We start from the raw sequence: 15,678 nt of genomic DNA on the forward strand, positions 1-15,678 counted from the left end.
CTAATTTAATACACGGGTCCAAAATGACCCGCTAACACTTCAGATGGCAGCAGAAAGCTAACACCAGAGGAAGGATATCAGAAATATGGATTTCTATCAACCAAATTGCCCAAAAATAACATGGATGATTCCATACAACATTACTTTGATTGAAGTTTTTGGGTGTTTTGATTAATCTTATAGCATTTGAATTATTTTGGTTAATGGTTTCAAAACAGTATCCGGACTATACTCTGACACATACCCATCTGTGATCCAATTAACATCCTCTGATCTTAACTATTAGTCAAAATAATTCATCATTTCTGCCATTTTAACTACAGACGTACACATAATTTGATAAAAGTGAGGTTTGTTGACCATGAATTCCAAGAATAAATGTAAAACCTATTATTAAACCAGCTCAGGTTAGTAAAAAAGCGCCAAGAGCATGAAAAAAGTGACAATTAAATCAGAAAAAGTGACAAAAACATCGGGAAAAGCACAAAAATATTCATTTTCAATTTTGACGTGGAAGGACAAGTTTATGGTTCAACGGTAAGAGGGTTAAGAAGCTTGATGAGCAACGTGGGAGGATACACAACGACTGAAACATTTTCATTCAATGATGAGACATCAAATCTAAATAAACATAACATGTAACAGACTGAAATATTATGACTACAGAACACCAGCAGTTACAACCACAGAGCACCAAATAGCAAATACAAATATAACAACGCACATAGAAGATCAGATGCACATTAAGGCAAAGAGTTTTCCATTGTAAGTTATTGCAGAGTGCATTTTTGAAAGTGGTGGCCTTTCTGAGTCACAAAGTGCCACCTGCAATAAAGTGAAGAACTGAAGAAGAAGCCTGAAAAAACGTGTGTGTGTTTGGAACCTAGTCTGCCATAGTGCAGATAAATTGTCTTCCATGATGCACTCTTTTCCTTCGGTTGCTGTCCATTCAAACAGTATACAAAAACTTAGAGTTTGTACTTTACATAGATACATAATAAAATGTTAATGTGGGCAATACCTTTCAGTCTCAGTTTGCTGATCAAAGGTCGAGATTGTGCGGCGTTGGCCTGCTACCACTGCTCCTTTTAATATCCCATATATGTATGAATATAATGTAGGAATATTTAAATAATTTAAATATTTCTTATATGTTGTTATGATTTCTATAATCTCCGTGCAACTATTTGAATTTCTGATAATGTGTCTTGAGTATATCATCTTGTAATCAGTTTTGGGAGCTTGGACCCAGTCAGCAGATGCTCTTGTTGTGAAATAACAAAATATATATTAAGTACTGTGTGGTTAAGTACAATTTGCAGGTACTCATACTTTACATAAAGGAATATCCGGCCATTTTTCACATTAATCTTGATTGTCATAAATATGTGTGTACTTTCTATTGAAAAACGTCAACCTGAATCAGATCAGGCCACACAGAGTATCTGCAGCTACGTGTACGAGCTTCCACTGAGCTAAAACCGCAGCTGCCGGGCATGTTTTAGAGAGCCTTTGTGCCTCCTAACAGACATCAAATGCAATTAAAATGTCTGGACAACATGAACAGGGCCCTTACATCACAACAAGATGCGTTTTCAACTCAGACATTGTATAAATTCACCTACCCTGGTCCCTATGTCGATCCTGTCGGTAGCTGCTAGCTCCTAGCTGCCGTCTGGTGAGTGTGTTCAACCAGACTTCTGTGATAATCATCCCAACAAACAATCCACGGTTTGCTGCGTGTCAGCGGCAGTGGTGTGGCTATGTCCTCCAGAGGACAGGTCATGTCACGTCTTGAGGTTTATTTCCCCCTAAAAAAACTGTAGCGCGGAGCAATCTGTACTTTGGGTCTGGGTTTTTCCAATCGAAAGTACACGCACATTTATGATGATCAAAATTAATGTAAAAGATGGCTGGAATTCTCCTTTAAGTATTCCCATATTCTGCAACATTATACTACTCCACTATATTTAACAGGGAAATATTTTTTTATTTCTATTTTTATGTTAGCGATGATGACTCAGTGAATAGTGACGATTCTCTCCGACCAATCAGTAGTCCGCAGGTTTTAACGTCGCCTTTTGTTATCGCCTCAGCTCGCTTGGAACTTAACTGAGGTGATACTAAAATAAGTACCTGTTAAAAGGTACCAGGGACTTTTGTTGTTGTAATGGAAAACCAAAAAAGGCGAGTAGAGTCGAGGTGAGTTGAGGAGGTATCATGCAGTGGAAGAACGCCATTATTTACCATCATAAACGAATGAAAGAACAAACAGAAAGTATTTTATCCCTGCTGGCATGATTAAGTAGTCTGTTTCTTGCTTTTTTCATCCATTGCATTCATTCACGTTAGTTTCCTGGTTCAGGGTTGTTGCAGCAACAACAAGCAGTAATTCAATAGGAAGAAAGAAACACTGAGAACACTGAGAACACCGTGGCACACACAAGAGCATTCCTCTTTATATAACTGGTCTGGCTGATTGGAGAGATGATTTTACAATCACAGTCTCAGTCCTTGGAAAGTGGGAGTTCTCACTATGAGCCATTTTATTGTTAAAATTGGGTTCTCAACGTGGTCATCTTTACGACACCCTTTTCCCTTCGGATTGAAGTAACAGCAAGGACTAGAAATACTGAGGTGACACTTACCAAAAAGCTTGATTGAAAAAGCCTGCTAACAGACTGTTTCTTAATCCATTTTTTTATACCTCAGTGTTGAAACTTTGATAGATATGCCTTGTCCAGTGCTGCTACTAACAAGCAGAAAGACACTAAGACTGTTCAGGGGACTCACCAAAGAAGTCTTACATACATTGGTATAAAAAACACTAATTAAAATAGAAATTTAGAAAAGAAAAACGTCAAAAGGAAGAAATCGGATGACAATTTGTGACAAATGGAATGATAGAATAAAGAACCCGTGAGATATGAAACTGGTATACCTCTGGGGTCTGTTAAAGGCTTCTGTAATCTGTAAAAGCCTTGTTGTTGATATGAATGTGGTCACACGCGAGACCCCGCTGTGTGCACGTGCATCCATGCAAAGTGCGCTCGCAAAACCCATCCGCGCGCTTCAGTAATGGTTGAGCCCATTAGGTTTCAAAGTGCACGTCAAGGACACGTTTCTTATGTTTATAACCTCCACTGGTCTTATCACCAGCTAAACAAACGTCTTCACCTGGTATATTTTGACTCGTGCACACTTTATGAATATATTTCTAATAATCTATTTGTAAAAGAAAAAAACTAATCGTTGTGACGACTTGAGTACATTTTTATTACCAGGGTTAGGGGGTTATACATTTCTTTGCGTATTTACAACAACCATATTTCACACAGTTCGTTGTCTTAAGTGTCCAAACGATTGATTTTGTCATAGTAGTAAATAACCTAAACACATGAGCTGTGATGGTGGAGGGGGGCGGTGTTTGCATCCGGGGTTCTCTGGTAAACACACCTGGACAAGCACTGGTTACAAAAACCTTCACAGAAAAGCACAAAAGCGCAGTTCAGTTCAATTATAATGCGAGCACACTAATGCGCAATTACGCACACTTACTGTAGCCTAGAGACACACCACACCTAATGGTTGTTTAACACGCAAAGCAACAGTGCGCTTTGAAATTCACACACAAACTTAGCAATTACGCGCAAAGCCCAAAACCAGCTATAAATGTTTCACTATTGAAACGTACCACATTATGCAACCCCTTAAAGACAAGAAGCGCTGATGCAAGTCCCACTATTCATTGAACAGAATGAAGTAAGTAGTCTTGAAATGATAATCCTTGTTCTCATTGTGCCTTGTGACAGGTCTGCTCTCTCACTCCAGGCCCATTTCTTGCAGTGCGCACTTTGCGCTTTGTCATCACTTTATTCTCAAATCTCCGAAACTATCCTCTGTATATCAGACTTCTCAGTTTGTTCCTGAATTCCTTCCTCATGAGGCAATAAATAATCGGGTTCAGGCAGCTGTTGGTGTGAGCCAAGCAGACGGTCAGAGGGAACACATATGTGTGGACTATGTAATAGGCTTTGTCCCAGTTTGCAACGTTCAGTTTGACCAGCACGCTCCACAAGGTGATGGCATGGTTCGGCATCCAGCACAGGAAGAAGGACAACACGACGATGGTGATAGATTTTGTGACTTGGCATCTCCGTTTGGGGTTGCTTGTTTTCATACTCCGATTGCGAATGAAACGCAGCAGCATGATGTAGCTGATGGACACGATGGACATTGGCAAGACAAAGCCAACTAGTATCTTCTGTATGTGATAAACTGCTAACCAGTACTGACCCCCAGGAAACCTCAGCAAACAGAGTTTTTCTCCAGTTACGTTGCTGACAGTGGAGAAAATGGACGTGGGCGCAGTCGCCAGAGTCGCCAGTGTCCAAATGATGGCGCAGGTGCATTTGGCGGGACAGGACTTCTGCCTGGTTCTGTTCTTCAGAGCCGAGGCGACCGAGCAGTAGCGGGTCACACTCATGGCAGTGAGAAAAAACACGCTGGCGTACATGTTCATCACGGTGACCGAGAGGATGATTTTGCACATGGCGTCTCCAAACGGCCAGCTGAAGTCCAGCACGGTGTCCACGGCCCAGAAGGGCAGAGTGAGCACGAACTGCAGGTCCGTCACTGCCAAGTTGAGCACGAAGAAGTTCACTGTGGACTTCTTCCTCTCTTGTTTGACCCTGATGAAGAAGATGACCAGCAGGTTGCCCATCAGACCCGCAGCGCATACAACAGAATAAACAAGGCAGATGAGGAATCTCAGAACCGGGCTACCGTCAGCTGTCACGTCGATGTCCTCCAGGTTGCTGAAGCACCCCCCCTCCATCAGTGACCTGTTCAAACAAGCGCTCTCATTTTCTTCATTCATAATGTCAGCAGCTCACGTTGGCTACAATTACACAGATAATCTCGTCAGTGAGGAGTCTATACTTAAAGTAGATAAAGCATTTCTGTCCAAATAGAGCTGGATCTTAGAGTGCCACTTTAGTACATGATGCCATACCATAGGCTACTCCGTCTGTGTCCACCCCACCCTGCTGTCCTCTCCTCCCTCCTATCCTCTTCAACCCACACTATACTCTAACATCACTGCTCTGACAGCATGACAGGAATGACGGGGTTGAGCTGTTTATTGGCGCACATTAGTCTGGTGCGTAACGCAGGCTCCTAGAAGCGTTATGCTTCCCCATCACTTTAAATACAAAAATAAAAATGCAGTTAAAAATTGCAAATATTCATGTTATATAAAGCTGGTGTCACAACCAGAAAAGCACCGTCTATAACCAACAGAGCGTGCGTAAATGTTTAGCATCATCACAGCAGGGGAAAAGTTGGATGAAACGACTGCCACCCAGTGTTCATTTCTAAGTGTAACAGGCTGTTACAATGGTAACAGGTTCCTCCAGGCCCCATCGTTTCAAATAAGGGAAAACACACGAAGAACTAGCACAATGCATTTTATTACATCTAAACTTTTCTACATAAACAGGTAACATTCAATAAGTAAACAATGTCTTCCAATGCAGGTAATAAATATTTTTTTTCTCACTTAGTATATTTGTACAAACCGACAAGGGTCTACTGTACACCGTCTTCTCCTTGGCCTCCTCGAAAAGCCTTTTTATGATTTTTCTCGGATTGGAGCCGTGAAACAGAACCTATGAATGTTTTAAGGCAGTGAGTGCAGATGTCGACTTGAGTCTGACTTTGAGATTATTTCTGTTGTGTAAGACTCTTTATTGGCCACAGTCCTTTTTTTTAATAATAGTACAGCTTTCATTTTCTAAAAAATATATAAATTAATTTATTCTCTCGCTCTGAACTGACACACAAAAAGCATACAAACGGACATCAAACACGACTGGATCTGAACTTTCAGGTTTCCATACAGACATAATATACATAATGTTGACTTTCCCTTTTATCTATTTTAGGTCATGACAACCAAGTGTTGAGCTACTCGTCATGGTTGCCATTAGAGATTTATGAAAACACCTTTAAGAGTAACTACTGATAAAAGTGGCCTTATTCCCAGTGTCCTCACACCTGCAAACACATATGCTGCAGCAAACAACTGCTCTACATATTCTCCGCACATGTTCACATCTGTGTGACTCAAATTGGAGAGGGATTGAGATGGCAACAGCCCTGTGCTTATCCATCCCTGCATGCAATTTGATATTTTCAAACAAAAAAAACCTCCCCCAGCTTCTACCTCAGAAAACTAACAACTGTGAGCCACAGCATGGAACTGTGGACACTTAACATTAGGAACTTGGGAGTTGGAGGAGGATTAGACTGGCGATTACCACATATAGACCTCAGTATGTATAGAGCCCTTCAACAGAAACACATTCAACACGGTCTGCTCTCTCACATCATGTGCCTGATCTGCTGCACCGTCTCATGATGATCATGATGAGTGAGGTAAGAATCTTAAATGAAATGAAATTGGGTTTGAGAAAACTGTGACCACGTTAACAAGCATCCAAATACTCGTGATCGACAATCAAACTAACACGATGGTAACTAAAGGATCAACAGCTTCATCATCAGGGTGGAAAGTCGAAGCAACACCTTTATAATCCAGGAACAAACACGCAGTAAGTAAATGCACAACTAATACATAACATGTGGATTTGATGCACGACTGGATGTATGATGGGTCAATTCCTCTTTCTCAATATGACCAAGTCACTGCGAGTTTATGGGGTGAGTGTACACTCAATAGATCATCAGTTAATGAACTCAAAGTTACGTCATACATTAATTCAGATGCCACCGAACTGGCTGGAATCCAGTAACATACAGCAGCATTGTTAAAATGGCTAAGAAAAACTAGTTTTCTCCCCCGTGACCACACATTTTCACCAATTCCATTCATCTTTTTTGTGGTTTAGTTAGCGTAATAAATAGATTCCTCTCAACCCATTAAAGTATCTGGAAAACTAAAAATCTCCAAATGTATATACATGGTTTTCTTTGGACAGGGATAAAAGCAAAAGACATTTCAGAGCCATGCATGTGATCAGCTGCTCTGAAAGCCAAACAGCAGCTGTTCTAATAGAAATATGAAGCGGTTTTACTCAGTCTACCAGCTCGATGCTGACGTCAGGGTGCTAACATGCTTACAATGCTAGCATGCTCATGTTTATGAGGTATAATGTTCACCATGTTCACCATCTGAGTTTAGCGTGTTAGCTAGCTTAAGTGCTAATCAGCGCTTAACATGAAGTACATCTAAGGCTGATGGGAATGTGATGAGTTCTGTTACCTTAAAGTATTGGACACACCAACATTTAGTCCTGATGGTGGCACTAGAGGAAGTCTGAGGATCATCAAAGTCAGTAGGATTCATCGTTCAACGAAATCCATTCGTTTCATCCATCTGGACTTCAGCTAACTTAGTGGTATATAAATTCATGTAGAAAGTAACTGTGAAATAATCCAATGATGATCCATTAATGCGAATCACATGAACCTACGGCAGTGACGTGGTGAGGAACAGGTATGCAATCCACCCTGAAATAATTCCTACATTAAATATTCATGAGTCATGCCCATATTAATTAACCATGTGTTTTTTTGTCCTTATTATTGACTGTAACTCCTGTCAGCTCCCGAGAAAATACACAGAGGTGTTTCCAGACAAACTGAACGTTACCTTTTTGAAGAAATCGCGCTGCCGCCCAAGAATAATAATAAAATGCATATTAAATTAAATCATATCACAACATCTCCCGAGGGACAGTGACTCACACTCCCATTCATGGAAATCAAAACATTTTGTAAAAATATAATTCAAAATAAGAAAAAACAACAATTAGAAATAAATAAAATACTGCACAACACATAAAATACACAAGACCTGTTGGGAGTTAGCGTGAGAGCCGGGGGTCGGTTCCCATGAGAAGAATGGGGAATAAAGTTAAAGATGCCAAGAAAAAGGACAGGGAGTGAAGGAGGGTTGGGGGTCATTTTGGGTTGTCTCCCAGTTAGTCGCTGACGGATGGGACAGGATGGGAGGGGATGGGGGTTGCTGTCAGAAGTGATTATCTCACGGTGGTCGGGATAATTAGGCTCTAAAGTGAGCTGCCTGTCTAAGATGTCTGGAAGTGGAACATCAAGGAGAGGCAAGGGGGGAAAGTTTCAAGGACACACCTTGACGACCTCCCATAGTAACCAAAAGTGTGTCCCCTCTTAAAATTGTACACTACATTCATGAGCAAACTCAGCTGAACCGAGGTACCCCGCCTCGCTTTGACACTTCCACATTGTACACCGAGGAACTCGCAGGTTTTTAAACTACAGACAGGTTATGCATTTTTCAACCAGCTGGCTCTGAGCCCAGTCTGGGTTGGCATGTTGCAATCTCCCTCTTTCACTGTGGCACTCTTCATTGCTTTGACGCAAGCAGTTTTCAAAAGATAACTCGCTAGATAACACCAACATGGTCAAAGATACTAGTCACTAGTCAAGTCTTCAAAGCAAGCTTGGACAGAGATGGGACAGAGGTTGTGGGTGACCCTTTAAAGAGTAACTCTCGCCAAATTGTAGTCTAGGGCCTTTTTGCTAATCTACCCAAGTCAAACCTTTGTTTAAAAACATAATTAGGACAAAATGGCCACTTTTAAGATTGACATGTTTTTGGTCAAATGGCCTTTTGAATGCGAGAGCTAGGGGCACTACTATGATCACATCAGGATCGCTATTTTTAAAACACTAAGAAGGCCGGACACAACATGAAACTTTGCTCCAAGTATCACCAGGGGCTAATGAACTCCAGCATTGAGAACAGTGTTTGTGTTCCCAGAGTTTAGTAAAAAGAAAGTTTTGAAGGACTCATTGTAGCCGTTGTTTCTTACCCTTGAAGCCATCTTTGCCGATGAAAAAGTGTAGCTTCTCTGATGAATAAACGGACTCTATAGGAGGAAATGGAATTCTTATATGAGGTTCCTTTTTCATCTGCAAGGTCAATATAGTCTTTAGCTACTGACAAAACAACGTTACATTCGGAGATCGACAGGTTTTGACTGGCGAGAAATTACAACCGGAAACACCAACAGTTAAAGTGAGTCGTTCAAAACCTTTTTTTAGTAAATTCTGTGACCTTCTACCTTGACCTTCACTGTAATTCCTCTTTGACAGACAAGCAAAAAAAATAACAACAACCGTGAAACTGAGAAAACCAGAGACAAAAGGACACACAGTTGAAGTGTCTCAATAACCACCTGCCGAAGATGTGGACACTTGGACTGAAAACAATGTGGCACACAGATTCAACTGCACTCTTGATTATTGTGATCATTTTCATAGGTACCGTATCTTATTTTTGGCATTGTGCAAAATAAAAGGAAAACAAAAGAAACTCTTCCAGCTCAAAACTGTAAATTGGCGAGTATAAATAGTCTAAAAGTCTTCATTTCTAAATGCTGAATGCCGGCAAAGTCTTTGTGAGGAGTTGGAAATCATGAGTGAAAATGAAAAACCACAAATGGCTAATTTCCAACTACACACTCCCCACAGCATTAACTTAAAGGTCAAAGGGAATGCATATATATAGTATATTTATAACAGTTTAAATATCATACATAACTTAAAAGCATAATAAAAATGATTAGTACTTGAATGAACTCTAAATTCAGTGTTACTGTCATTGGACAGGGAAATAATACAATATGAATTTTAAAAAAAGAGCTTGAAGAAGAGATTTAAAGATTCTATTGAAGAAATGCAAACAAAATGTAAAGCTGGATAAAAGAGAGGAAAAACCACATTGCAACAGGCTGATGTATAAGCTTTGTGAGAGGAAAATAAAACCAAAACAACCTCAGTCGTAAAAACAGCAATTGGAGCAGCTCATTAGACTGTAAATGTCCCAATGTAACATACAAAAGTAAAAGAGGAAAATATATTTTGTTCTCTGTACACGGTGCCACTCCTTGTTTTCATTAAAAAAAGCGCCGTCCTCCTTTGTGTTTGTGTTCAGGTAGCGTCTTTGCCGCTTGTGCCGGGTTGGTGCCAGTATCGCAGTTGCGTGGGTTCACATGCTGGACAGGTTTCTGATCTGAAGTCAGTATATAAACAAACAGAATGTCCACAGCTGACCCGTTTAAGTGATGACTCAGTACTGTTCTCAGTCTGGTGAAGGGAACCCTCATGCCTGTTAAGAATATTAATGCTCTTCTTGAGGCAGTCTTGTTATTATGACTCCACAAATACTTTGAGTTTTATGACTCGGGGCCAGTCTAGTTTCTGGATCAAACTTTACCCTGCAGTCAAAAAGCCTGTTACTGGATTGCAGCTGGACCCTTAGTTTAGCCTTGACTCTTCTAGAGTCAGTCCAACGATATAACGTCGGGTATCCCACCGTAAATGGCTGCCACTGCTGCTTCAGCGCTGCTCCGGCTGGCCAAAACCCCGGGGTGTGAGTGTGAGGAGTGTGAGCCCGAGTGTGAAGACGAGTGTGTGGAGTGAGCGTCGCGGAGGCTGCTGGACGACACCAGGCTGCTGCTGCTGCCCGAGTTGCTCGCCCCGTTGGTCGGCGCGGTCAGCGAAGGGGCCGAGGAGGCTCCTGATTGGTCGAGGAACAGCTGGGACGAGGAGGAGGAGGTGCTGTAGGGCAGGAAGCGGTTGAGAAGCAGCTCGTGGTCGTCTGACGCTGAAGCGGCGGCCGCTGCTGCCATCACCATGCTGTAATGCTGAACGGCAGAAGAAAAAAAACAAAAGAGAGGGTTGAATTCACAAAACCTCCTTTCTCTAAATGTAGCTCCCAACTGGTGGATTGAAGAGCAACTCCTGAAAAGTGTGATTTTAGTCTTTGAGCAGTTCACAAAGCATTTTAGCAATAAAAGCTGCCCCCGAACTCTGAGAGCGTTGTAAAAAGACACCATTAATGAACATTTCAAAAGCATGTTATGATAGTGTCCAAGGTAATGGAAGAATCCCTCAGCTCACTAATAAACCCAAACAATTTAATAATACCAGACATTCAGACATCACTTTGTTGAAGAGTTCATTAAGTGTATATTAAATACTCACCAACTGCTATAATAAAATAAGTAAATCGGATCTCATGGCTATCACTGAACTGCAGGGTAAAAATGTATGCTATATGTGAAATGACTCAAAGATTTGTCCAATGGTGCTGCCCCCCCCTCCTCAAAAGCTACAGACACAGAAATGGCACATACTAAGGAAAGCTGATTGTAAGGCTTGCTCTAGTGGCTCTAATTCTGCACTAAGGCTGAATTTTGGGAAAGAGACTTCAGCTATGGTATTAGGGGACCACTAAGGTCTATATAAAAGAGACTTCAGATACAGTATTAAGGGACCACTAAGGTCTATATAAAAGAGACTTCAGATACAGTATTAGGGGACCACTAAGGTCTAAATAAAAGAGACTTCAGATACAGTATTAAGGGACCACTAAGGTCTATATAAAAGAGACTTCAGATACAGTAATAGGGGACCACTAAGGTCTATATAAAAGAGACTTCAGATACAGTATTAAGGGACCACTAAGGTCTGCATAAAAGAGACTTCAGATACAGTATTAGGGGACCACTAAGGTCTAAATAAAAGAGACTTCAGATACAGTATTAGGGGACCACTAAGGTCTATATAAAAGAGACTTCAGATACAGTATTAGGGGACCACTAAGGTCTATATAAAAGAGACTTCAGATAGAGTATTAGGGGACCATTAAGGTCTGTATAAAAGAGACCTCAGATACAGTATTAGGGGACCACTAAGGACTAAATAAAAGCATCCACACAGCACCATGTCATGGGAACTTTAAGGAACAGTGTGAAATACCTTAAATAAACATTCTATTAGTGAATTTAATGTTCTCTTCTCTCAACCAATCACTATGGACATGGTTATTAAAATCACTTGATTTTAATAACTTGAAAATTGATGTCATCCATAGCAAAGGGGTCCCTTCCTTTTTTTTTTTAAAGAGTTCTCCCAGCAGATTTGTGAACAGGTATTAAGAGGAGACACTTAGCGAGGATCTCTTTAGTGCATTTTAGTATCAAAGATCAGAGGCTCGGGGAATATGTCCGCCAAAAATATGGGAATCAGAAATCATAAGACATCTATGTTCATGTTTGACTACCTCAGAGAATTAAACCCACCAGTAACCGGGTGCCGACCATCATTTGTCAAATGTCTTGCTTAGAGCCGGCCGATATCATAACATTTTCCAAACTATGGGTATTGGCATTTATAATGTGGGTAATATATGGAATGTTTAAAACATGAGTGTTGGCGTTTGTCCATCAGAGGGCACTCTACAACGTCCATGTTGGCAACTCTTTGATTTATTTTTGTTAATGTGTTTTTGTTCAAAGGACTTTAAGTTTCATATATTAAGTTTGCATTTTTATAAATGTTATTTATCAGAACTTTCATATATTTTGATGTTTCTATGTTCTGTTGTGACAATAAAACATGTTTATTTTTAAACTGAAATATCATATTATTTGAGGACTCAGAAATAACCACAGATAACTAATGTTAGGGAAATCTGTGTATGTTTTATTATGCATCTCTGGATTAAAAAAAAAGAAATATTGGCCAATATATTGGGATATAAGATTTTTAGATCACCAATAATCTGTATCAATATCGGTCAGGCTCTAGTCTCGCTCTCACGTCTCCTTCAATAGTCCACAGAGACAGAAACAGACAGTGGCACAGGGAAACTGTGTACCAGCACATTGTGTGAAAAGTTACATACAATTCCACCAAATATCACTTCTTCTGTCTTTGATGTTTGACTCTGCATGAGTGACCTTTGTGTACAGCAGAGAAGGAAGTTTGTCATCAAGAAACACTAAGTGCAGCTTTTGCTTTTGTTTTTAATGTTGAGGATAAGTATAATATTTGGTTACACGTAAGGTCAGAGCCCTTTTATTATTTTGAAATGACCCATGGTCAGGACCTTGCTAAAAAATTCAGCGGTGCACTGTTCTGTACGTACCTGATGATTGTCGCTTTGAAGAAAAGAGAAGAAGTTCAACTCTGGAAATCAAGTACAAGCAGAGTCAATAGTGAATATCAACAAAAATCCACATTGCAGACGCATATACATAATAAATACGTAGCCGCGGGCTTATTACACAGCTAGAGGGTGTATCAGTATTTTAAACCCGATGCATTTTATAAACTAGAAGAACAAGGCATGCTCTCTCTCACAATACTAACAAAAAAGAAAACAATTATTTGCGTATACGCCCCATAATTTGGTTCTGCAGCGTAATTTAATAGGTTCTTCCTTTGCCTTTGATTCATGAAAATTGGGCCAGTAGGTTTTTCCGTAATCCAGCTGACAAATAAATAAACTAACAAACAAACCAAGTCGCAAGAATAATCTCCTTGGCAGAGGTAAGAATAGCATTAGAACTATTATAGAGAAAACGTAAATAACAATAAAAGTCAGTTGTTATTCTTAGCATTTTGTTTTCCTGTTAAAGTTCATTAAGACAGTAATTAGACAGTATCACATTTTGTGTATCTGCTTGTTCTGACTGTTTATAAAGTCACTGTAATGATCTTTTATGGATGTATAGGTACACTGAATAGTAATGTGATCATAATAAACACATTATTTCCCAAGAATTCGGCCTGAAATACATTTCATACCTTAGAAAAACTGGGATGTTTAGTAGAAATTGAAATAAAGTTAGGAGAGTTAGAACAACACTTGGCCATGTACCATGAGTGTAATGATGTAACTATGGACCTCTTTGGAAACATAACTTTTACTAGTTTAAATGTGTGCATTACTGCGTGTGTGTTGAATGTCATGTTGTTGTTTTGAGCAATTTGCTCCCAATAAATCGTCTCCGGTCCTCGTGTGTTTGTCAATACCTGACAGGTCGTTGGGGGTGTGGTAGTAGGGTCTATAGTCCTGGATGAGTGGGGGGACGGGAGGGATGTAGCTGGTGTCCACGGCTGGCATGCTGGGAGTGCGGCTCACAGGAGAGGCCTGGTGGTGCAGGTTCAACACTCTGAAGGCAGATACATAGGAGGAGGTTTAGAGATGAAGAGAACACTTAATCTCTAATCTGTCTTTTTGTAAATCTTATGTCACATTCATTTGGTAAGTCACAGGGCGCGCTGTCTGCTCCTCTCACCTCGAAACACAAGTCTCTGACAGTCACAGGATTCATTAAAGTCAAATGAAGCAGCAGAAGTTTCCACACAGATGCACATCATGCATTTTAATTTATCAGAAAACGCAGCTGTTAGATTTCTTTTCTTCAACTACATCCTCAGCGTTGAGTTTTTCTTTTGGAAAGCCGCTCATTTACCCAGTTTAGATGCAGAGCTTTCTTAGTCAGCACTCTTGGCTTTCTACAGAGACCGCTGTTGAGGTTAAATAGTTAAAGAAACTTGTGTGTTTGAGCGCAGAACTCATGAATCATTTAACACGTTTATACATAACTACCCATGGGAGCAGCTGAATTAAGCCTCATTTCCATTTAATGAAATACAAAACCACAGTGTGTGTGTGTGTGTGTCTGACCCTTTGTTGATGATGGGTGGCGAGGTCGGGGATACAGAGGGACATGGTCTTTTGGGTGGGGGAGGCAGTGGTGGTGGCGGTGGAGGTGGTGAGTCCGGTCCTTCGTCGTCTGAGGAGCTGTCCAGTGTCAAGTCGATCACCTCCACTCTCTTGCTGTTGCTGCTGTCGCTACCACCGTGGCTGGACGACGAAGAGCTCCGCTGATCTGAGCCTGCGGACGTCCGACTGGAACCTGGAAAGCAGCAGGGACATATTACTTTGTCTTTGTGTGCTCCTGATTATGATTTTCTGAGGCTGAAAAGTAAAAAAAAATTAAACAAAGCACTGCTGAATGTGCTAAATTGCACATATTTTTCCTGCTCTCGCATAAGATACAGTATGTTTGTTACTATGGAGACAGGCAGTGTACTCAGTGGCATCGTGATTGATACCTCACCAAATTAAAACTGACAATGCATAAGCAAAGAGGGGATATAAATGTGCACTCCCTCTCTTCTCACCACGTCTATGTCATTCAAATTAAATTGTTTTAATTGTTTTAATTATGTTCCTTGTCCCACCCCATCCCCCAATCATCCCTCACGATGTCTCACCGTCCAGCCCGTTGTTATAGGTAGCAGAGGACACCTCCTGCACTTCCTTCTTAGACCTCATGGGGGCCCAATTGCCATCCTCCTTGAACTGGATCTCATCACAGTCCATGCAGCTGTTGAGAATCTCAACAAAAAGCCTGCAAATAAACAAGAAAATGTACACACACAGACAATTGTATTTTCTGAGTGTAGTGGAAAAGACCTTCCACTTATAAAGGCACGGAATCTACTCTAAACAAGCTAACATAAACAATGTGCTTCAGTGAGTTCAAGCAACAAACCTATATCTTTGTATATTATATACCCATTACCTGCATGCTTTAAAGTTGGTGGAGTGAGACAGGGTTAGGAAGATACTGAGCATCCACATCAATGACGGAAAGTGGGTTTGCCGCAAGAGTGGTTTGAAAAGCTTTTACCAACTAAATGACCTACAGTTTTTCCAGTGAATCCAAGCTGACTATACAGTGGGTACGGAAAGTATTCAGACCCCTTTAAATTTTTCACTCTTTGTTTCATTGCAGCCATTTTCCAAAA

General features: G+C 40.6%; 2 protein-coding genes across 2 annotated transcripts in view; both read right to left on the minus strand.

The window, feature by feature from the left end:
• Positions 1 to 3,314: 3,314 nt before the first annotated feature.
• On the minus strand, positions 3,315 to 7,396 carry LOC117950364 (relaxin-3 receptor 1). The gene has a single exon (XM_034881328.1). It carries the CDS (start codon positions 4,877 to 4,879, stop codon positions 3,893 to 3,895), a length of 987 nt encoding a protein of 328 aa, XP_034737219.1. The 5' UTR covers positions 4,880 to 7,396; the 3' UTR covers positions 3,315 to 3,892.
• Positions 7,397 to 9,130: 1,734 nt separating this feature from the next.
• Positions 9,131 to 15,678, minus strand: part of LOC117950171 (E3 SUMO-protein ligase PIAS1-like) — a 58,632-nt gene continuing 52,084 nt past the window's right edge. Inside the window, exons 9-13 of the mRNA XM_034880955.1 lie at positions 15,142 to 15,278; positions 14,549 to 14,780; positions 13,891 to 14,030; positions 13,001 to 13,041; positions 9,131 to 10,712 (exon numbers count right to left, since the gene is read on the minus strand). Coding sequence (XP_034736846.1) covers positions 10,350 to 10,712; positions 13,001 to 13,041; positions 13,891 to 14,030; positions 14,549 to 14,780; positions 15,142 to 15,278 — 913 coding nt within the window. The 3' untranslated portion in view covers positions 9,131 to 10,349. The remainder of the gene's footprint in view (positions 10,713 to 13,000; positions 13,042 to 13,890; positions 14,031 to 14,548; positions 14,781 to 15,141; positions 15,279 to 15,678) is intronic.

This window comes from Etheostoma cragini, chromosome 1 (genome assembly GCF_013103735.1).
Source record: "Etheostoma cragini isolate CJK2018 chromosome 1, CSU_Ecrag_1.0, whole genome shotgun sequence".
Lineage (NCBI taxonomy): Eukaryota > Metazoa > Chordata > Actinopteri > Perciformes > Percidae > Etheostoma > Etheostoma cragini.

Excerpts from the sequence above, each read along its gene's own strand:
- LOC117950364 (XM_034881328.1), bottom strand. The coding sequence starts at position 4,879 with ATGAATGAAGAAAATGAGAGCGCTTGTTTGAACAGGTCACTGATGGAG.